Below are 24,242 nucleotides of genomic sequence, written 5' to 3' on the forward strand. Positions count from 1 at the left end.
GAGCTTCTGCACATCAAAAGAAACTATCATTAGAGTAAACCAGCAACCAACAGAATGGGAAAAAATTTTGCAATCTACCCATTTGACAAAGGGTTAATAACCAGAATCTACAAAGAACTTTTAAAAAGTCACCATTTTTATGTAAAATTTCCCAACTTTATGTGAAAATAATCATCTTAAAATATTGCTATGATAGATTTCATTACCATTTTGAATTCATTCTATCCCTGTACTAAAATTATATACCCACTTTCTTGAGGCAGAATACAATACCCTGCCCCACTAAGAAAGGCACTGACTATACTTCATATTCCAAGCCTAACCAGAGTTTTAAATGTGTCACCTCTGCTCACACAATAAGAGACACATGGACAGACCTGAACTCTTACCTGCAAGCAGTCACCCCAGCTGACCTGCAGACACGTGAACAAGAAAGGCAAATATGTGTTGTATGCCACTGAGATTTCCAGGGTTGTATTGTACACAACATTTTTGGGTCTAGAATCTGACTTTAAAAATTGGCCATAAATTTTAGGAGAAAAGTTAAAGCACAAAACATTCTGGTAACCAAGTTTGACTCACAGCCTCTGTGTCTTAACCTTCATTACTGGGAGTTTTTTGAAGTGTGAAACAGGTTCACTGTGTACTGCTTGAAGATTTGACTGAGGCTGGTAAACAGAATACACTCACATGTAACAAGTTACATAAAGTCACTTTATTACAGATAGACTGCAAAAGAAAACGAAGCCTAGGATTTCCCCAAGGCTCAGAAGAGCTGCCCACAGCAGATGGATTCTCAACTGCACATGCCCCAATTATACCACAGATAACTGACCCCAAAAACCAGACTGCCCCAGGTTTTATATACCACGGTCATGGAGCTCTCTGGGCTAAATTATTGAAGGGTATCATGTTTCCAGCAAGAGACTGGAACAGAAACAAGGCTTATCTGGCCAGCTTCTCCTTATCTCAGGATCTTACATCTTCAGCACATTCTGCAGTTATTTTTGAGAACTATAAGCAAGAAAGTGGGGAGACACGGGTTGGTCCAAGGACACCTGGAGAACTGTCCTACATAAGAGTCACTCATAGTCAGTGTTATTTCTATTTAATTTTCTTCTTTCTCATCTTTGCAATATCAAACATTCTGTCCATCACAGAAAAAAAAAATATATGAGGCCAACAAACATATGAAAAAATGCTCATCATCACTGGTCATTAGAGAAATGCAAATCAAAACTACATTGAGATACCATCTCATGTCAGTTAGAATGGTGTTAAAAAATCTAGAGACAACAGATGCTGGAGAGTATGTGGAGAAATAGGAACACTTTTACACTATTGGTGGGAGTTGAAATTAGTTCAACCATTGTGGAAGACAGTGTGGTGATTCCTAAGGACCTAGAAATAGAAATTCCATTTGACCCAGCAATCCCATTACTGGGTATATATCCAAAGGATTATAAATCGTTCTATTATAAGGACACATGCACACGGATGTTCACTGTGGCACTGTTTACAATAGCAAAGACTTGAAACCAACCCAAATGCCCATCGATGATAGACTGGACAGGGAAAATGTGGCACATATATACTATGGAATACTATGCAGCCATAAAAAGGATGGGTTCATGTCCTTTGCAGGGACATGGATGAACCTGGAAACTATCATTCTCAGCAAACTGACACAAGAACAGAAAATCAAACACTGCATGTTTTCGCTCATAGGCAGGTATTGAACAATGAGAACACATGGACACAGGGAGGGGAACATCACACATTGGGATCTGTGGAGGGGAACAAGGGGAGGGAAAGCAGGGGGTGGGGAATTGGGGAGGGATAACACGGGGAGAAATGCCAGATAAAGGCGATGGGGAGGAAGGCAGCAAACCACATTGCCATGTGTGTACCTATGCAACAATCTTACCTGTTCTTCACATGTACCCCAAAACCTAAATGCAATAAAATATATATTTAAAAAAAAAAACTAATGTTTTCCCTAACATCAAATCTGTTCTTTTGAAAGACAGAATACATATTTTGCAGAGTCAGATTACAGGCAGATCTATCTAAAAAGGATGCTGAGTCATCACTAGAGTAAACCTACTTGAGTTTCCACACACCATTACATACATAAACCCTATAAAAGTAGATAGCACCCTCGAAGGAAAATTTGAGAAGCCTCCTCTTCTGCACTGGCTTAATTCTATTGAGTATTCTGAGACAAGTAGGAGCTATCTTATTTAGCAACAAGCTGACAGTTTAAAGTTTGCTGCAGTACTAATCCTGGATAACTAAAAATGTCATTCATAGAGAAGTTTATTTCTCTCTCTAGAAGTTTTGTTTAGCTGTCCTGGTTGGTACATGAACTCAATGGTGTCTGAGACAGGCCTTCTACAGTACTTTTCTGCCATCCTAAATGATATCGTTATTCTCAAGTCAAAATGACTCACTACAATATCCACATTCCAGTCGATAAGGAGGTGAAAGGAAGTAGAGGTCTGTCTCCTTTACTTGAACAGACATGACCCTGAAGTTGTACACAGCCCGTCTGTTAACATGCTAAAGGCTGGAGCATTGTCACGTGGTTCCTTGATGGCAAGGAAGACTGGGAAATGCAGTTTTTATGGAAATATTGCTACCCAACTAAAGCTTTTCAATTACTATTGAAAGAAAGAATATGTATTTAAGAGACAGCTAACAGTCTCTGTGTAACATTCAGATAAACCTTTGGACAACTTTTTAAACATTTGTTCTGCTCTGGTCAGTGCATGTTAATTCATAAGTAGACCTGTCTTTATGTATATTTCTTTAATACAAATCACTTTTCTCCCTTACTTCCACTAAATAAATATTTAGGAAAGAGGTTTTAAGAAATATATTTAAAACAGGACCATAATTTTAGTCTGCCTGAAATGGCCACAGAATTTTTCTTGCTACCACAGGATCGATATTTAGCAAATTTCATTTTGAAATAAAAAAATATATGACTTTCACAAATGATACTAAGCCAGGTGAACTGTATTTATTCATTACATGGTTAGTGGTCATCTATTTATTGAAAGACAGCCATGGGCAAGTCATTTTGTTAGGCATAGGGCATACAAATACATAGCAAAATGCATGTGATCCTTGTCTTCATGATATCAACCACATAATCACAAAATAGAAACATGATTACAAATGGAAGTAAGTACAATTAAAGTTGATTCAGAGTGCCTGGCAGTATGTAGACCATGGGTATATGAAGATAAATAAGCCCTTAGAGACCACAAAAGATTTCTTTTGCACTCCAGCATTCACTCCATCTCTCTTTGTGTATCTTTTGCATTGAGGGGGGACCTAAGGGATTCCCAAAAAATGTGTCACCCAGAAATGTGGTTTATTAGCTTCTGGACACTGCAGAGTTACACCTGCTAAGAGTGATGTATTGATACAGCAGTTAATTTTGGCTCTAATCTAGTTTTCTTAAAAAAAAAAAAAAAAAGCTGAGTAGCCTGTGTGAATAACAGAAAACAGCTCAAGAATGTGTTTGCTCCAAACCCTGCTCTCCGCTTCTCTCCTGGAAGTCTTTGTTGAACTGCCAAAATGATAATGGACTTCATCAAAAGCACTCCAACAGTCAGTGCGTAGTTCAAATGAAGGAGGATGCTGGGAAATTTTCATTGCTGTGCCAAGATTCTGGGTCTAAAAAAAGGAACAGGCTTTCTTTTACAGGACAGCAAGATACAAGTAAAGTAGCACCTCTAGATTATATGTTATCAAGAACTTTTTAGAGAACCATGGTTTCTGCTTTTAGGTTTTTTCGCTGCACATACTAATATTTTCTATTTTATTATCAATATCTTATGAATACTACTCTTACAAAATCCCACTCTATAGCCCCTGCCTCCTGGAATAGTTGCCCCTTTCTGTACTGGTGCCTCTGCCATGACACCCACAGGCTCCAGGATGATGTTCACTCAATTCTCATCTCCACCTTTAAGCCCACACAAGCATCTTGCTCCTGCTCTCCTCCACAGTGTTCAACAAAACCACAGGACTTAAACACCCAAGAATCCCATGTTCTAACACACAATGAGCGCCTCCTGGCTTCAATAAGGATACTAGAAGAGGGGATTAGCCCTGAAGTCAGGAGAACTTGGACAATTTGCCAGGTCTCTGGAAACTCTGGTTTCCACAATAGTAAAACATAGTTAAGAATGACTGATCTCCTTCACCCTCTGAGGTTTTAATGAGATGAAGTATATGAAAGCACTTTGAAGATGACAGCATATGCTGTATAAGCCAAAGGAATGAGGATCAGGGTGTTCCCTAAAGACACTGGATGTAGAATGTTTTAAAGATCCTGAAAATCTTGCTGTCTTTATGACTTCACCCCTTCCCCAAATCTCAATATAAACCAGCTTATTATAATACCTGCAATTTTTACTCTTACTATTGTTGCTTTAGATTGGAATTTAGATCTTCAAAAGTTTCTCTGAAAATACATGTCTACCCAGTATTAGTAACAACTGAAACTTGAAGGCAGATACAGAGAGAAATTTATCAGCTTATTTTATTTTGGTCTTGCTATATGGTATACTGGATACCTTAGAAAATGGGACAACATATTACAAGTCTACTGTAATCAAAACAGCATGGTACTGGTACCAAAACAGAGATATAGACCAATGGAACAGAACAGAGGCCTCAGAGGCAACACCACACATCTACAAGCATCTGATCTTTGACAAACCTCACAAAAACAAACAATGGGGAAAGGATTCCCTATTTAATAAATGGTATTGGGAAAACTGGCTAGCCATATGCAGAAAGCTGAAGCTGAATCTCTTCCTTACACCTTGTATACAAAAATTAACTCTAGATGGATTAAAGATTTAAACATGAGGCCTAACACCATAAAAACTCTAGAAGAAAACCTAGGCAATACCATTCAGGACATAGGTATGGGCAAGGACTTCATGACTAAAACACCAAAAGCAATGGAAACAAAAGCCAAAATTGACAAATGGGATCTAATTAAACTTAAGAGCTTCTGCACAGCAAAAAAAAACTATCAATAGAGTGAACTGGCAACCAACAGAATGGGAAATAATTTTTGCAATCTACCCATCTGACAAAGGGCTAATATCCAGAATCTAAGAAGAACTTAAACAAATTTACAAGAAAAAAAAAAATCAAAAAGTGGGTGAAGGATATGAACAGACACTTTTCAAAAGAAGACATTTATGTAGCCAACAAATATATGGAAAAAAAAATCTCATCATCTTTGGTCATTAGAGAAATGCAAATCAAAACTACATTGAGATACCATCTTATGTCAGAATGGCGATCATTAAAAAATCAAGAGACAACAGATGCTGGAGAGGATGTGGAGAAATAGGAATGCTTTTACACTATTGGTGGGAGTGTAAATTAATTCAACCATTGTGGCAGACAGTGTGGTGATTCCTCAAGGATCTAGAAATAGAAATATCATTTGACCTAGCAATCCCATTACTCAGTATACATCCAAAGGATTATAAATCATTCTATTATAAAGACACATGCACACATGTTCACAATAGCATAGACTTGGAATCAACCCAAATGCCCATCAAGGATAGACTGGGTAAAGAAAATGTGGCACATATACACCATGGAATACTATGCAGCCATAAAAAAAAACAATGAGTTTATGTCCTTTGCAGGGACGTGGATGAAATTGGAAATTATCATTCTCAGCAAATTGACACAAGAACAGAAAATCAAATGCCACATGTTCTCCATCATAAGTGGGTGTTGAACAATGGGAACACATGGACACAGGAAGGGGAACATCACACGTTGAGGCCTGGGGAATAAGGGGCTAGGGGAAGAATAGCAGTCACCACCTGCTATGAACAGGTTGGGGATTAGGGGAAGGAGAAGGGAGCCTATAGGAGGAAAGCGGTTCTCTTGTATGAGCATCTAATTTTAGATTGAAAAATCCTCCCAATTTTAAGGTCCTTTCATCCATATATATTACTCCATATAGCAAAAAAAAAAAAAAAAAAAAAAGGTATTTCCCAGTCTCCCAGTCATTAGCCTGATGATACTCCTGCAGTGGAGAAAGTTGTCTCCAACAATGCAGTCCACACAAACTGAAACAAAATGGCCCTTGTGAGAACTGCTAATTCAATACTTAAAAAAACTGTGTAACTTTAGAAGTGTATGGTACTTATTTAATAAATTTTTAAGTAATATTTCTTGACAGTCAAGATAACTATTTAAATACCAAATTTACAACCACAAATCTGTCTAAATAGCATAACTTTAGAATGAGATACTTTGCCAATCTATAATGCAAATAAGGTAAACAGACATACACACATGCATGCATGCTTTTTAAGGAATTCCTTCTTAGGTTGTATAAATTTGTCTTTATAAGTAAGTGTTTATAGCTGAGTCATACAGTATTGACATCTTTACTTTTTTCTTTCCTTGATACTGCTTTTCTTGTGATCATTTCATTGCATCAAAAACTAATATGTTCCAAATAGCACAACTAAATTACTTAGATTGTATTGATTATTTAACTTGAATATGGGAGAGGATTTCTGTCACTTTACATAGAGATCAAATTAATAAAGTCCTAATTAAAATCTATATATTAAAAGAGACTTAAGAGACATATCGGCTGGGCGCGGTGGCTCACACCTGTAATCCCAGCACTTTGGGAGGCTGAGGTGGGCAGATTATCTGAGGTCAGGAGTTCGAGACCAGCCTGACCAACATGGAGAAATTCATCTACTAAAAATACAAAATTAGTAGAATGGGCTTGGTGGCACATGTCTGTAATCCCAGCTACTCGGGAAACTGAGGCAAGAGAATTGTTTGAACCCAGGAGGTGGAGGTTGTGGTGAGCTGAGATCATGCTATTGCACTCCAAACTGGGCAACAAGAGCAAAACTCTGTCAAAGCAAAAACAAAAACAAAAAATCTCTTATCAACTAATTGCAATAGATGAGTCATAACTGGATCTTATTTAAACAATCTTAAATATAATGATGCTATAAGAAAATTGAGCTCTGACTAGATTTTATTTTTTCTTGATGTACTCTTTCAAAACCGTACCTTTTAGGAAAAAAAACTACAATATTTATGAAAGAAATTATATAATATCTGGCATTTGCTTCGAAATAATACACAAATGAGGGAAATGGGGATAGGAATAAAACAAGATGAGCAATAACAATAATTATTAAAACCAGGATGTAAACATATAGTCATTCATTATACAATTATCTCTATTGCATATGTGTCTGATAATTTTTATATTTTAAAAATAAAATCCAACCTCATTTAGACATTTGACTCTCAAAGTCTTCAATCACCAACCATCAAATTTTCTCATTTCACTTTATTTTTTCTAAACTTCTATATTTTCCCAAATAATTCATCTCTTACCTCACATTTATAATCCTCAAACAAAAAAAAAGCCTTGCAGCTAACCAGCCCAAGCCTGAAAAGAGCACATTAAAGATTATTATTAATAATTATGCTTAGAGCCTATTCCTTGAAATCTTGCTTCTCACATTAAAACATCTGTTTAATCCGCTAGCCTATATGTGGTTCTCCTTGTATATGATTACACCAGGATTTTTTAAACAAATAAAATGTGTTAACAAAAATTTTATTATCAAAACAGCATCAAAGTTATTGTGCATGTGTGTGAATACACATACTCACAGGTATGTGTGCATATACTCATCTGTGTATCTTTGATCAAGTGGCACAAAAGCTTAAATAAGAATTGAAGAAATGAATACTTTTGAGAGCTTCTGAATAAAATAATTCAACATGGAGTAAAGCTAATAAATTAGGACAAAGATATAAAGTATAGTCTTTATTTGAATTTATCTTTTATAACCTCAACTAATTTTATCATCTGCCTCTACTCTCATTCACTGCTCATGATTTATATATGGAAGACTAACAGAAGAAAACGTTATCAAATATGGGAAATAAGTGGCTATTTCTGGCTCCCACAGATCTTTAGTCATAGTTCCAGATTTAGGCTTCTGGCAATCTTGCATATCCTTTAATGCTGGGAACATGAAAGGATTATTATTCTAATAGATACCATAGACACTCTATTTGAAAGATATAACCCTTTTCTTCCTTACCTTCCTCTACTGAGAAGCCTTGAAACTACTAAAATACATGGTTTCCCAATCTATACTGCAGTGAAGAGTGGCTACGTGACCAAGTTCTTACCAACAATATGTGAATGAAATTCACTGTGGATGTCTTCTCTTTCCAGATTGAAAATGTAAACTCTCACATGAAGACAGTTTTGTATTCTACCTTCTTCCTGCCTGGAATGCAAACATGAGCTCTGGATATGCAGCAGTCATCTTGTAACTAAAGGTCAAATCACATGCTAAAAACAGTTAAAAAAAGAAAAAGAAAAGAGCATAGATCCATAACACATTGTTGAAGAGCTGTTTTAGCCCTAGCTACCTGTCTCCAGGTGAGTTTTATACAAGAAAATAAAAACATTACAGATTTAAGCAACTGTTAGTAGTGCTTTCTGGGTTTGTTTCTGTTTGGGGGTTCATAATTTGGGGTTTTGGTGGGAGGGGAAGGGAAACATATTCCTAACTTATACACTACTATTCCTGGGAGCAACATAGGTGGCAGAAGTTCATAAGACTTGAACAGCATAAATACATATAAGAATCTCACAGACTTCTGATACTGACAAAGATAAAGTAACAGGAACTGAATTTACCCTTTCACTGAAACAACTGGAAAAAAAAAAGCAACCCAGATACTTATAATCTAAAAAATACCAGTTTTCATACACTGACATCATTGATGCAGGACAATGATCTCTGAGAGATAGAAAAAAATATGAGGCTAGCCCCAATGATTACCCAAAATCACTTTCTGGATAAAGTTTCTAAGCTTCAGCAAAGGAAAGAGAATCCAGAAGGATCCTGAAAGGTATCCTTGAGTTGGTGAAATGGAGCTGAGAGACTGGGAATGGCAAAGTGGATAGTTTAATTGGAAAAATACTGGACAGGAGAGAGGTGCATACAGAGAGAACTCTGAAGATTTCTGGAGCATTCCCCTGTGATCTTCTGTTGAGTACCTACTAAGATATGCATATGAGGAAAACTGAAGCTGGAAAACAAACCATGCAAAAAGAATAGAAGCAATCATCTCCAAACTTCACACAGGTTTAGAAATAACTCATATTTTCAACCAACCAGAGTGGAAAGTTTTATAATTCATGGAATATCAGATAAACTCAGAAGAATATATCAAATTATCTTTATATTAAGATTGTCTGGTCCCTACATTTTACAAAACTTACAAGTAAGCTTTGAAAGGTTCAAATTGTTTCAAAATAACAAATGAATCACAGAACAAAGCTCAAGAGTATCTAACGCCCAACAAAATAAAATTCACAATATCTGCTATCTAATGGAGAGAAAGCATTTTTAAAAAGCAGAAAATACAACAAATAATCATAAGAAAAAATAGAAGCATATTAAGAAATGATACAGATGATAGAATTAATAGACAAGAACTTCAAAATAGTCTTTATAACTCTATTACAGATGCTAAAGAAGCTAGAGGAAAATTTGATCCAATTAGATAGAGGCACAAAAGGTATATATAAAAAGGAAACCAAATAAAACTTCCAGAAATGAAAACAAGTGTGTGAAATAAAAAATGCAGGCTGGGTACAGTGGCTCACACCTGTAATCCCAGCATTTAGGGAGGCTGAGGCAAGTGGATCACTTGAGGTCAGGAGTTTGAGATCAACCTGGCCAACGTGGTGAAACCCCACATCTATTAAAATATAAAAATTAGCCAGGCATGGTGGTGGGCAGCTGTAATCCCAGCTACTCAGAAGGCTAAGGCAGGAGACTCACTTGAACCCAGGAAACATAGGCTGCAGTGAGCCCAGATGGTACCACCATGCTCCAGCCTGGGTGATGAAGTGAGACTCCATCTCAGAAAAAAAAAAAAAAAAAATACACCAGATGGTATTTCAGTTTAGACAAGGCTGAAAGAAATACTGGAGACAAAGCAATAGGAAATATCCAAAATAAAATACAAAAGAATAGAAAAGAGATTAAAACTTAACAGAGCATCAGCAAGTTAAATCAACTTCAAGTGGTCTAATATATGTATTATTGGATTCCCTGATGAAGTGAAGCAGAAGAGAGACAAAGAGATGAAAATAATATTGGAAACATACTGGCTAAAATGTTTCCAAGTTTGATTTAAAAAATTATAATGTAATACATTCAAGCAACTTAGTGAACTTCAAAAAGAAACATTAAGAAAATCACACCAAGCTGCAACATAACCAAAAAGCTTAAAATAAATGATAAAAAGAACCTTAAAAATCAGCTATGAGAAAAACTACACATTACATACAGGACACTTTCTCTTAAAATTAGCCCTATATTAAGATTGTCTGGTTTCAACATTTTACAAAGCTTACAAGCATTTTCTTAAAATCAGAAATCATAATATTAAGACCTAAATAAGCAGAAAGTTGCTGGAATGATGTGGTCTCATTTGACTGTTTTTGGTATAATTATGTATTTTCCCTGCATTATTCACTTAATCTATACAACTAACCATCTTACAGATGATGTAACTAAGGCTCAGATGGATTAAATAACCTTATCGGTTAAAAAAACTACAATATTAATGGATATATTTCTTCCTCTTTTAGTAAGTACAAACTGTGGAAATGAGCACAAGGTTTATCTTTCTAAAATTCTGTACTCATTTCTGTGCACCATAGAAGCAGGTGAAGAATTACATATATGAATACTAAGGCCAACAATTAAAATTACATTTTGTTTTTTAATCCTAGATCCATGTTATGTCTTTTGATTTGCTTCTTTTCTAGCAAATATTCCTAACATATTTGAATACTATTGATATTAAAAATTACTATTTTAAATTTTGCCTAAAATTTTACTATCACTTTTTTATTTAAATGTTTTTGAACAGTTTCACCTAACAAATTATTTTTATAAAACTTACTGACCATTTCTAGGATTCTAAAAGTCTCTGGCTGTAACATGAGAATATTCACATTTGTGGCACATCTAGAGGCCATTGAAACTACCAAAAGCATGAAAAGTGTGTTTTTAATCCTATAAAAGTAAACAAAAGACAATGGGAGCATGTTTCTTTTTTAAAAAGGGAAAAAAATTTCAAAATGTAAGAAAATCATTTAGAGGCAATGAAATTGTACTTTAATCCTTAAAAATATAATATTAATAACTTTTTCTTCTAAGATTATTTACTTGGACAAGTATGAGACCCAACTCATTCATTATGAGAAGCTGAGATAATAAAAGTATCCTGCTTTGAATTATTTAGTTGCCACAAAGAGTGAGTTCTTCCGTCAAAAAAAAAAAAATGATATCTAATTTCTCACTAACACAACCTATAGGTCCAAGAGCTGACAGTGAAAGTCTAGTCCTAAAAGTTCTGCCCAAGGTATAATGATCTCCAAAAGGCAAAAGGCCCCAATTACCATGAGGTCAAAACTATTTATACCTCAACAGCTACTGAAATTCTAGAAATTAAAATTTAAAAAATAAATCTTGGTAAATCAAATTTAAAAATCAATAAAATGCTATTATTTACTCATGATACTCATGCTGAAGAAGTAAAAAATTAATTAGAGGATCTGCAGTCTTCTACCTGAAGAAGACAGGTTTTTCTGAATGCCATGAAGAGGACTCATCTCTGCTTTCAAGGACTAACTCAAGTTCTATCATGATGCTTTGCAGACAGAATCCACAACTCTTTCATGCTCTTTGTTTACTCCTCTATTAAATAAATCATCACTGTCCTGGCTCATTTTTCCATCTGTTGTACCAGGGAACTGGCTTCTCCCCTAGAATGTAAGTTCCTTGAGATTGGGACATGGTTCTCTTCTTATGATTTGTCCAGGAATCCAATCATGGGCTTCTTGCATACTAAATAGTCAGTAAATGTGTGCTGAATTCAGCTAAAGTGAATTTTACTGGAAATTATTCTGTTGTTTTATTTACAACAAATAGAAAAGCAAAGAGAAAAGAAATAATAATAACAGGAGAGAAAAGAGAGGCCAGGGAATAGGAGAGGAGAGAAGAGAAGACAGGAGAGACAGGAGAGGGAAGAAGTAAAGGAAGGAGGAAGGAAAAAGGAAAAGGAAAGATGGGAAATTGGGGCTACTAGTATCTAAGGCATAATTACTTTTTCTTTTTCTTTTTTTTTTTTTTTCTTTGAGATGGAGTCTCTCTCTGTTGCCAGGCTGGAGTGCAGTGGCATAATCTCGGCTTACTGCAACCACTGCCCCCCAGGTTCAAGTGATTCTCCTGCCTCAGCCTCCCGAGTAGCTGGGACTACAGGCACACACCACCACGCCCAGCTAATTTTTGTGTCCTTAGTAGAGATGGGGTTTCACCACGTTGGCCAGGATGGTCTCGATCTCCTGGACTTGTGATCCGCCCCCTTTGGCCTCCCAAAGTGCTGGGACCACAGGCGTGAGCCACCTCGCCTGGCCAGGCATAATTACTTCTATATGACATTGCCAGCTGATGTTTCTTTCCCTTTTATATATTAAAGAGATTAGGCTTATCTCGTGAAACTAACAAATCAAACAAGACTGAGCCTAATTTCACTTTTAATATATTTTATAAAAATCTAATACTTCATTTGAAGAACAAAAAGATAAATCTTAAAGTTTAAATTAATTAGTCTACATTAAAATTATCTACAATAAAACTGTTAAAACCCAGCTGGGTGCGGTAGTTCACGCCTATATTCCTAGCACCTTGGGAGGCTGAGGCGGGTGGATCACCTGAGGTCAGAAGTTCAAGACTAGCCTAACCAATATAGTGAAACCCTGTCTCTACTAAAAATACAAAAATTAGCCAGGCGTGGTGGCAGGTGCCTGTAGTCCCAGCTACTCAGGAGGGAGGCTGAGACAGGAGAATCTATTGAACTGGGAGGCAGAAGTTGCAGTGAGCCGAGGCAGAGCCACTGCACTCCAGCCTGGGTAACAGAGCAATACTCTGTCTCAAAAAACAAAAAAATAAAACTATTAAAACCATAAAATTTAAATTTTTATAATGCTTCTGTATTATTTCTATGTATCTATTCTTCTACAGCTTTATATTTTTACCTTTACTGCCTTATTAATATTCTTGTCTGATAGCATTACATGGGAACATAGTAGGCCTGGGATTGGGTAGCTTCATTTGACAAGTTATATTGAAAGAGGATGGCTGCCACATACCCAGTGAAACACTCTAATTCCTTAACAGGCTAGATTTAGGCTCCCTCACAAATATCTAGAAACAATACTTAATTAGTTGGCACATCCCATAATATTCACTTTGAGAATTAGTGTTTAAGATCCTCCTAGAGTCTTATAGGAATCAAACCCATATTGTGTTAGTCCATGTAAAGAGAAAAGGAAGAAATAATGGGAAGACAACAAGCAGCCCCCTGCAAAATGGAATAAAATGACAGCAAATCAGCTGTTTTGAGGATTTGGGGATTTTAAAACTATCTGCAATACTGGTTTCAATGAGTGAATTTGCTTTGTCTGAAAGGATTTTAGCAAAAAGTGGTGTTTTGATTGCAGCAATGAATAAATTACAATGTCAATATAAATTAATTATCTCAACTTCTCTAATCTCTATAAAATCAAGGAAATCTTTACATACAGATATACAGAAAAATTATTTGTCACCATTCACAAAAACATTAAGAAAGTGGTTGTAACAATTACCTAAATGGCTTTCTTTATTTTATTTTATTTATTTTTTATTGTACTTTAGGTTCTGGAGCACTTGTGCAGATCATGCAGGATTGTTGTATAGGTACATACACAGCAATGTGGTTTACTGTCTCCATCCTCCCATCACCCACATCTGGCATTTCTCCTCATGTTATCCCTCCCTTACCTCCCCACCCTCCCGCCACTGCCCCTCCCTTCCCACACCCCACCCCCCGCAACAGACCCCAGTGTGTGATGCTCCCCTCCCTGTGTCCCTGTGTTCTCATTGTTCAACACTCGCCTGTGAGTGAGAACACAGGGTGTTTGATTTTCTGTTCTTGTGTCAGTTTGCTGAGAATAATGGTTTCCAGATTCATCCATGTCCCTACAAAGGACACAAACTCATCATTTCTTATGGCTGCATAGTATTCCATGGTGCATATGTGCCACAAATGGCTTTCTTATTATTGATTCTGCTAAATATTGTTCTTTAAGATTCTAAGAGCACATAATTTCTAACATCTTTTTGTCCCTATGTTAAGAATTTCAGGCTGCCTCTAATCACCCCAGTACCTCACTGACTCACCAACCTTGGCCTATTCTTCAGTAAGTGAGTCATGATAATGGGGAAGAGTTCCTTACCCAACCACAATGAACACTCTTCAGTTAACTGCTATTTACTGATCCACTATGAATGGCCAAGGATTTTGGTCAGTGCTTTTCAAGTTAGTGAACATAAGAATCAACAGGGGTGCACATTTAAAATACAGATTGCTGCCCCCTCATTCCAATTTATTGGATCTGAAGTGGAGCCTGGAAATTCACATTTTAAATAAGGATACCAAGTAAATCCCTTGATAAGTCAATTGCAGACAAGACTCTGAAAGTGATGGTGACTTGGAAGCAGAAAATGTTGGGAACCTCTTTGATACAGCACAAAATGTCTATGAAAAGAATGATGAATTCAAAGGTTTAGTTGGAAGCACTTGACCTTTGAATCTGGAATAAGCTTTGCCAATGAAGATAAGATAGCCAAAAAAGCAGCAGCAGATGAAAATTGTCATGAGCTCTCCTTCTCAGCCCCTTTGACATTTAGCCCTATAGACTAGCAGTACCCTCTTCCCATTCTCTATCATCCTCCATAATCACATAGAGTCTGGACATATATTGAAGATTTAGAGTTGGAGATTTAGATTAAGAGTTGGAGACCAGATTTAAAGTTGGAGATCAGATTTCATTTCATGCTAGAAAAGTTGAAAACATTATGGAAAATTGGTCTAGATTTTAAAAAACTTGAGAACGAAAAGAAAACATAGAGACAGAGGAAAAGCCTGAACCAGGAGTGAGGCCAAGATCCTGAACATGCCAGTGACGAATTAATGGAGAGGAGGGTAGAGAGGGTTTCGCTTTCCTGTTGTCAGTTGGACATTCCATCCAACTGCCCCTGTCCACTGAGCATGCTCAGTTCATGTGACTGACTTTCACTAAGTATAACAATCAACGAGATCACCATAAATGCTTTCCAACATCAGGCCAGTGAAGTGATCGCTGAAAACCATTCCTGAATTTGTGATCAATGGACCCAAGTTTAGGGAGAGGAACGCCTTCAGTCTACAACAATGGTTTGAGTCCCAGTCTCTAATTACTTCTTTCCCAAGTACTCTGGTCACCAAAGGGACAATATTTGGTGAGATGCAGCCATTTTGTTGGTTAGCAGGAGCTCAGACTCGAGAAAATGCCACAGTGGTAGAATACAGCATCAACCTCAACAGCAAGCCCATCGCTGGAAGCTCCCAGATCATTGTGCCAATCAAGCAGAGGAGGAACTTTCATTTAGAGAGGCTTATGTGAACCTTATATGAGAAACTTGTCAACCTACCTCTTTGATTTTTTTAGCCTTACTATTTCTAATACTTAAGTGCTATCTTTTAGAGACCCTGAAACAGCTAAGACATGACACTCGGTACAAAGGAATCCATAGGTAAGCATCATCAGATCCACAGGAGTCAAGGCTTTGCCCTGCGTTTTGTGTCCATGGAATTATAAGCATATATGATGGCTGGGGGTGGTATGTCATTGTGGGAGGTCTATACACCTCAAAGGATTTATGAAATGGTATGCTAAATAATAATAAAATCATGCTGATTGTGAAGGACCAATATAGACTAGAAGCCTAAGAGATGGTTGTGCTGTAAAATTTATAGTCTACCTGAGGAGAAAGTGGCTACATATCAAAGAAAATCAATTTGTTATTTAATTTTAAATACTAGAAAAGTCTTTTGGAAGTATTTCCTCCAATTTCCAGGTATGGCTGCCTTTCTGCTTTGCTAAAAAGATTGCTCTAAAGGAGTATGTTGTTTGGCTTGGTGGTTCATGAGAAATCTTCATCTCCGCAAGCATTTCTCTTACCAACTTGCCATGTAGCTTGAAATTGCTCAATTCCTTTGACTTAATTTTTTTCCAGTTTTCTAGAGCGCTTTATTCAAAAATACATATTCCTAGACAATGCAAATCAAACACATTTAGGTCATTATCAGAAAACAGGAGCCCTTCATGAGCATGGAACCAAAAGAGGGAGTTGGCAGGCACAGGAGAATAGTTGGAGTTGAAGAGAGTGTGGAAAAAGGGGATGGGAGAGGTATTGAGGGGAAGCTGAGTGGAAAACAAACAGCTATATTGCACCCTTGCCTTCTAATGCTCAAGTCAGAAGTGAGAAATTCAGCTCATTGACTCTTAGAGCTAAAGCCCGCAAGAGAGAATTGCTAAGGCAGTGCCCATTTGCCTGGAGGGATAGATAGAAATCCAGCATCTTTTATCTTCCCTTTCACATTTAATTCAGTTTCAAAAAATAAAAAAATAACTGAGCATCTGCTATTTTCAATGTGTCATGGATATGAATAAAACATTTCTTACTGTGAAAGAGCTAGCTGTCAATGGAGAGAGAAAGAGATAGAGGATAGCTGAATGAATGAACTTTCTGTGTCGATTATAAAATAATTAACAGGAGGGCATTTCAGCACATATTTTAATTCTTATTTTTCTATACATTTTAGAGATGTTTGGGGATATTAACCTCACTCTTGGCATGCTGAACGAGGAAGATAATGTTAACAAGGTAGGGAAAATAGAGAAAAATCTCTTTCCCTTTTTCAGTCCTGTTGTTGCAACATTTTATATATATTTTCTTTGCCTCAACTTTCTCATTTTTCTCTGGCTTGTTATATGGCATTAAATTTTTCAGTAAATGTAGTTGTAATGAATGTCATTGTCATGTTTAAACCATGATATTTAGCATTTCAAGAATCACAGCATCTATGTCTAGAAAACAGCAAATATAAATTTATACAGGCAGATGTTGAAAGGTGTATGTCAGACTTACAAACGTGGATGAGAATGTTTTCCTTTATAATTTGAGGGTTGTTACAAAAATCGCAAAAGCTCTCCCCTGCTTGTCTATAATACTATTTCACAGCTATAAGTTTATCTAAGAATTGAAGGCTTTTCACATTTCAACCACCTTTTATAAAATAAAAGAAATAACTGCCCTTCATTGAACACTTATCTAGGAAGTAGAATGCTAGATATTTTCCAAACAACAGTGTATTGTATAATATTCACTCCTCAGGGCAATTTTATCTGGTAGGTATTGCTATTTCCACTTGATAACTGAGAAAAAATTAGGCACACAGAGACTACATGACTTGCCCAACTGAGAACAGCAGGACTACATCCAAAAGCAAGCCCATCTGACTCCAAAAAATGTTCCTAATCATTATTCAGTGTTGTCTCCTTGCAAAGGGCAGTGCCTATACCTTTATCTCTTAATTCAGTGGTTCTGAACCCTGACTACATATTAGAATCCCTTAGAGAGTTTTGGGAAAATACCACCACCCAGACCCTACTATCAGGGCCTGATTGAATCAGTCTGTGGAAAGCTTGAACATTTAAAGCTCATGGAAGTGATCCAAACATTTAGGTATGCTTGAAAATCATTACATTAATCTTTCAGTAGGAGTCACCTTTCCCAAATAACACTATTTATCAAACATTGGGGAACATTTGGAGAATCACCTCTGGATCTCAGAAGCACTGAAGGAGAATTTCCAGTAAGGGGATCAGAAGAAATATATATATATATATATATATATGTATATGTATAAAATATATATTTATAAATATTTATATATAAAAATGTTTCTATATGTGTGTAAAACATATATAATATATATTTTATCTAAATATTATATATGTATAAAATATATAAATTTTATTATGTATATATCTTTATTTTATACATATATTTTTATCTATACTTTGTACATATATTACATATGTATAATATATTTTTATACATGTTACATATATATATATATATATTTTTTTTTTTTTTTGAGAGGGGTCTCACACTGTCACCCAGGCTGGAGTGCAATGACACGATCTCGGCTCACTGAAACCCTCTGCCTCTCAGGTTCAAGTGATTCTCCTCCTTCAGCCTCCCAAGTAGCTGGGATTACAGGCACACACCAACATGCCCAGCTGATTCTTTGTATCTTAGTAGAGACAGGGTTTCTCCATGTTAGGCAGGCTGGTCTCAAACTACTGACCTCATGATCTACCGGCCTTAGCCTCCCAAAGTGCTGGGATTATGGGCATGAGCCACCGTGCCCAACCTATAATACATATTTTTAATAAGCACTTCCTAATTATGTTGTGGTGAGTCAAGTTAGAGAATAATAATAGCCAGCATAACGAAGAGGTTAAGGTGCCAGCTAAAATTCAGACTGTGGGTTTCAAAGTAAAGCATCAGTATGTAACACTAACTACATTAAGTTCACTGGGACTCAATTTCCTCATCTATAAAATGAATATATTTGTGGTATCTAACACAGGGACTTGTGAGCATTAATAAAATGCTCCAGCTAATGAGTCTGGCGCAGTTCCAGGAACGTGGTGAGAGCTCCATAAATGTTAGCCTTGCCGGAGAACAAGGCCTGAAGACAGCAGAGAAAGCAAATGGAGCAAGAAAAGGACTCACAGAGATAGTTAGGCAGGCTTGGAAAATACAGGGAAGAAAGCAAAAAAAAAAAACAAACTATGTGTTATTCTCAAATTTCCCAAGGACCAGCCCTGAGGAGGAATGCAAAGGATGCTATTTAATAACTTAAGCATGGGTGCAGGGCTTGGAGGTGCTTGTCGAAGCTGTTGGAGATTTCAGAAGATCAGTCTCTCTTTCATCTTTCAGAGGACGTGTAGCCACCTAAAAGATTTACAAAAGCCCTCACACAGGGCATCTAGTCCAGTCACACAACTGGAGGCCCTGTCTAAAAGGTTGTCCACAACTTTCTGTCTGCAGAGGTATGATGAAACAAGGGCCTGTAAATGTCCCTGAGGACCCAGTTTTATAGGTTAGCAGCCTCTTGGGGAGTTACAGTGTGTTCCCTAGTACCACACTCACTCCCTGGTAGTAAGGGCAGCATTTAGGCTGACAGGCATTTCCATTCCCCTGAGTGCTTTTCAAAAGACATGACTATGTCAGGTAGCCTACCCTGGCCTTCAACTAGATCTTGACATAGAAATGAAGCCAAGAGAAAATAGTTTTTAGAATTAACTTTGCTCTGTAGCCTTTGACTCCTAAAGGTGCATGTTATGTTCAGAAAGCCTCAGTTAAGTCCAGGCACGGTGGCTCATGCCTATAATCCCAGCACTTTTGGAGGCCGAGGCAGGTAGATCACTTGAGGTCGGGAATTCAAGACCAGCCTGGCCAACATGGTAAAATTCGTCTCTACTAAAAATATAAAATTTAGTCAGGTGTGATGGCACACACCTGTAATCCCAGCTACTCAGGAGGCTAGGCAGGAGAATCACTTGAACCCAGGAGATGGAGGTTTCAGTGAACCCAGATAATGCCACTGCACTCCAGCCTGGCAAAAAAGAGCAAAACTACATCTCAAAAAGAGAGAGAGAGAGAGAGAGAGAGAGAGAGAGAGAGAGAAAGAAAGCCTTAATTAAGATATACAATATAAAATCCATTGTGTAGTAAAGATACATTGCTTACTTTAATGGTGTAATTCATTATGACTTCATTTGATTCCTTTATTTTTGCAACCCAAAAGTCTGTGTATGCCTTTGTTTGTTCACAGGAAGACATTTACAGTCATCTCACTTCTGTTATTCAGAATACTGACATCCTGGATGATGCAATTGTCCATCAGTTGATTTATTATGCTTCTAAGGACATGAGAGACAACAACGTAAGTTTGGTTCATGATGGTGAATCAGCATCAGGGCAAGCAAAAGGGTCTTTAAGTGACCCAACTACACCTATGTGGACATCAGTAAGCTTTTCTATACTGTTGCCAGGACCACAAATCACTTGCATTTGTTCTTTCTGGTAACTTGGATACTGTTATAATGCCTATTATTTACTCCTTCACAGATCAGGAAACTGAGTCAAAGAAAAGAATGACTTTATAAGTAATATTATCCGACCTCCTTTTAGGTGAGGCAGTTCATGATTAGAGATACATTTTTTTTCAAAGTAGCACAGCTGTCTATTTATAGAACAAGTAACATAACTAGAAACCAGTTTGCTTGGCTTCTGTATGATTTACTTCTTTATGTACCTACTTAGATTGGCAGACATCATAGCAAAAAAATTATTATTTGTAGAAATAATTTGAATCTTAGGATGGTGCTTTTTCTTCCAAAAAGAAGTTTTACTTGTTCCTGCCAAGGGCACTAACAATTTATGATCACTTTCAGGGCTTACGATTTCTGTGTCACAACTTAAAATGCAAAATTGGATTGTCGTTCATGAGAATACCAATTTAACCTTTCATCTAAACACAGCCCTTTGGTGTCTTAGCCCAAAAGACAAGAGGTGAGATGGCCAGAGTCTCACTGCTGGTGGTTGGCCCTGAACTCTATTGCTTTAAAAATGCAACAAAACAGCCTCAAATGCAGGGCTTATCTCTCTAGATCAATAATCTTTTCCAGACCTCAACTCAGTAATTCATTCCACTCTACATTGTGAGCTTGCCGATGGTTTTATGTATATATATTTTTCACATCTTACCCGGATGTTTTGTATTTTCCTCAGGGGAGGTTGATCAAATTTACCTAGCTCACCATCACCAAAATCAGAAGTCTTTCCCAATACCACCAATATTGGAGATAATTAGGCCAAATTAACTCCAAAACCAAAGCTCTCAATTCCTAGCCCATTTCATTTCACTTTTCATTTCAGTCTTTCAACCACAGTAATTTGCATCACTTAAACATAAAATGTAAGTCCTGTGTTCATGGTACCAGGTCAATCAGCAAGAAAACATCTACTGACCTCCAAGTTTACAGGAACTCTATTAAAACCATTTTTTTTTTTTTTTTTTTTTTTTGCGTTCAAATTACCTCTGCTTTCCCAACTACGGACACTTACCAAGAATCTCTCACCATGGTTTTGTAACAGCCTATTCTCCCTTTGTCCCTACGCTAGAGGAACATAAATAGTATATCTGTAAAACATAAAAAATAGTATATCTATAAATAGTAGCAGATATACTGTTTATGTTCCTCTAGCATAGGGACAAAGGGAGAACAGGACTGTTTCAAAACCACATCAAACGATTCTTGGTAGTTGTCAGTAGCTGGGAAAGAATGGGTAACTTGATTACACTTAAAAAAAACTGGTTTTAATAGGGTTCTTGCAGATTTGGGGGGGTCAGTAGATGTTTTCACAGACTCCAAAAGAAGAGAAAGTGGGAGGGATGGTGAAGGTTGAAAAATTACCTGTCAGGTACAACTTTCACTGTTTGAGTCTCGGGTTCACTAGAAGCCCAATCCTCACCATTACACGATTGAATCAGGTGACCAATCTGCACATGTACCCTGAATCTACAATTTTAAAACTGAATAAATGCATACATAAATATTATGTTGACTAGTTCCCCTCTGTAGATTGACTCTGCTCTTTTTCTAGTTGTTATTGTTACTTTTCTTTTTCTCCTCAGATTCTCCGAGAAATCAGAATGCTAGCTGGTGAGGTTTTGGTGTCTCTTGCTGCACATGATTTCAACTCTGTGATGTATGAAGTACAAAATAACTTCAGGATCCTAGAGCTACCAAATGAATTCGTTGTGCTTGCCCTGGCTGAATTGGCAATCAGCTATGGTATAGGAGAATATTCTCTACATTTTCCCCGGGAAATGACAACTCTTAATTTTCTAAAAGCTAAATGGGAGCAAATGGTAGAAGAAGCTACCACATACTGAGTGCCTATCACAGCTCTACCTTCTTCTGTACCAAGAAATATTGATAGAGGGATGTGGGCAGCTGTTTAAAATGAGCATAGATGATTCTGCTGCCCAGCCAGTAGTCCAAACTGCTCTGAATTTGGCCAGACTCCCATCCTCACCTTCTCCTTTATCCAGCTTTGCATTTGCAGAAGCACATTTTCTGTAAGGTGTACGCTAAAAACCACCAAACATTTACGTGAAATAGGGATTTCTACCATTTATTTCTACACTACTTTATTTAACAGATATTTAGGAACACCTGTTACATATGTTTACATATACTTTAGGGATATAGGAAAGATCTAGTGAGAAAGATTGACATTAATAAATTAATTATCTAAAGAAGCAATTGCCGGCAGCATTCATGGGATAGTGGTGAGCATAGCTGCCTTCCAAATAATTGCCACTTAACAACAGGTACAGGCGGCTGTGTAGCTAAAACCTTATTTTCAACCAGCCCCTCCTTGATTATCTAGCTACAGCCTGGTATTAAGGTGGGGTGTAGATGGGGGAATTATAGAAACATCTTTCTACTACACCTCATCTGCTTCCTCCACACAGCCCTGAAATGCTTCTTGCTGATTTGGAGTCACAGAACCCCAAATGTGAGAAGATAAATAACACCTCTCTCCCCTCTGTCCCTCACCGCAGTGTCCCAGAGTATTCCTTTCATGATGATGACCCTGCTTACCATGCAAACCATGCTCAGGCTGGCTGAGGATGAAAGGATGAAGGGAACTTTCTGTATTGGTGGGTATCCCGATGATTTCCTCTTTGCTTAAAACCAGACTATGAACTGTCTTATAAATTGGCCAAAAGTCTCGTTTCCTCTTTAACTCCAATCTTGTCCTTTTGAATAATAATAGCTACCAATTACTGAGTGCCTACCACATGGAAAGCCCTCAACAGAGAATTATCTCACTCAATCCTCAGCAATTCTGCAAGATAAGTACTATTTGCCCATTGTATAGATGAGACACTGAGGTTTAAGAAAAGTAAGGAATATTCCCAAAATGATGGCACAGTCAATGAGATACAGAGGTGGCATTCAAACCCAGGTCTATAGGACCACCCAGTCGACATCTTCACTGCCCTGCACAACTTCCATTTCAACTGACCTCCTTCTCTAATTGGACGACACTTTCTTGGCAATGGTTGTTAGTACTTACCAGATTTTAGGGGAGGTTAAATCTTGGCGTCTGATTATAATGTAATATTGTAATAATGACAAGTAACCAAAATACAAGCAATCACAAAATCAAGAAAAATAGGCAAGTGAACTATGGTCATAAACTCTTCTACCCCAAAGTGAAATATATCACAGATATCAAGAGTCTGCAGAGAAGAACATGGCGTGTTATTAGCAGGAAGTAGCATTTGCAGTGTACAGGGAGGTTTCTTGGATGAGACTGGAGACTTGATCTCTTGTCTCTGCTCAGCCACTGAGCCATCAGGCGACACTACCCTTCTCTCAGCCCTGGTTTCACATCTAAAAACATCAGAAGAAGTGATTGCTACATTCCTTTCCACTTCCAACATACTCTAACACTACTATTTTGTAATTTAAAAGCCCACACTGTCAAGAATGTCCTCTTTACCAGTCCACCAAGGCTCTTCTATTCCATTTTTTCCCATTTCCTCTAGTTCTGTCATCAGAGTAATATCTTTATCTGATATATATTGAGAACTTGCTATGTGCCTAGACACTTCCCTGGATATTTTGAGATTACTATTTCATTTAACCCTCACAGCAACCACATTAGATGGGTAGCAATTTTTCCCACCATTTTACAAGTGAGAATATTGGGCTTAGAATGTCTCAACAGATTGCCTCAGGTCACACAGCCAGCACATAGCAGAGCCAGGACTGTCAACTATGACCGTCTCACTGAGGAACCTGTGCAGCTGTACTAGACTCAACCCACTTCCAATACTTCTTACTATTCCTACTTATTATCATAGCTAACACTGCTCCTGCAAATAAACTTTGGAGCTTCTAACAGCGTTTCTTCTTTTAATATTAACAACCAAGAATGTAAAATTAAATAAAACTAAAACATGAACATTGCTAAGGGAATTCTCTGTGTTATAAAATTAGCTAAGTGCCCTCTGGTTTTAAAGGAACTTTCTGCCTAACTGCCACTAAAGAAAAGGTATCAAACTGAGTGGCT

At 37.2% G+C, this 24,242-nt stretch overlaps 1 protein-coding gene across 1 annotated transcript in view; it reads left to right on the forward strand.

Moving 5' to 3' along the window:
• Window positions 1–15,243: 15,243 nt before the first annotated feature.
• MROH2B (maestro heat like repeat family member 2B) overlaps window positions 15,244–24,242 on the forward strand; it is a 70,865-nt gene continuing 61,866 nt past the window's right edge. Inside the window, exons 1-5 of the mRNA XM_003925897.1 lie at window positions 15,244–15,761; window positions 16,834–16,895; window positions 19,921–20,031; window positions 21,787–21,946; window positions 22,723–22,821. Of these exons, the coding sequence (XP_003925946.1) occupies window positions 15,734–15,761; window positions 16,834–16,895; window positions 19,921–20,031; window positions 21,787–21,946; window positions 22,723–22,821 (460 nt within the window). The 5' untranslated portion in view covers window positions 15,244–15,733. The remainder of the gene's footprint in view (window positions 15,762–16,833; window positions 16,896–19,920; window positions 20,032–21,786; window positions 21,947–22,722; window positions 22,822–24,242) is intronic.

The sequence above is a fragment of the Saimiri boliviensis genome, chromosome 1 (assembly GCF_048565385.1).
Source record: "Saimiri boliviensis isolate mSaiBol1 chromosome 1, mSaiBol1.pri, whole genome shotgun sequence".
Lineage (NCBI taxonomy): Eukaryota > Metazoa > Chordata > Mammalia > Primates > Cebidae > Saimiri > Saimiri boliviensis.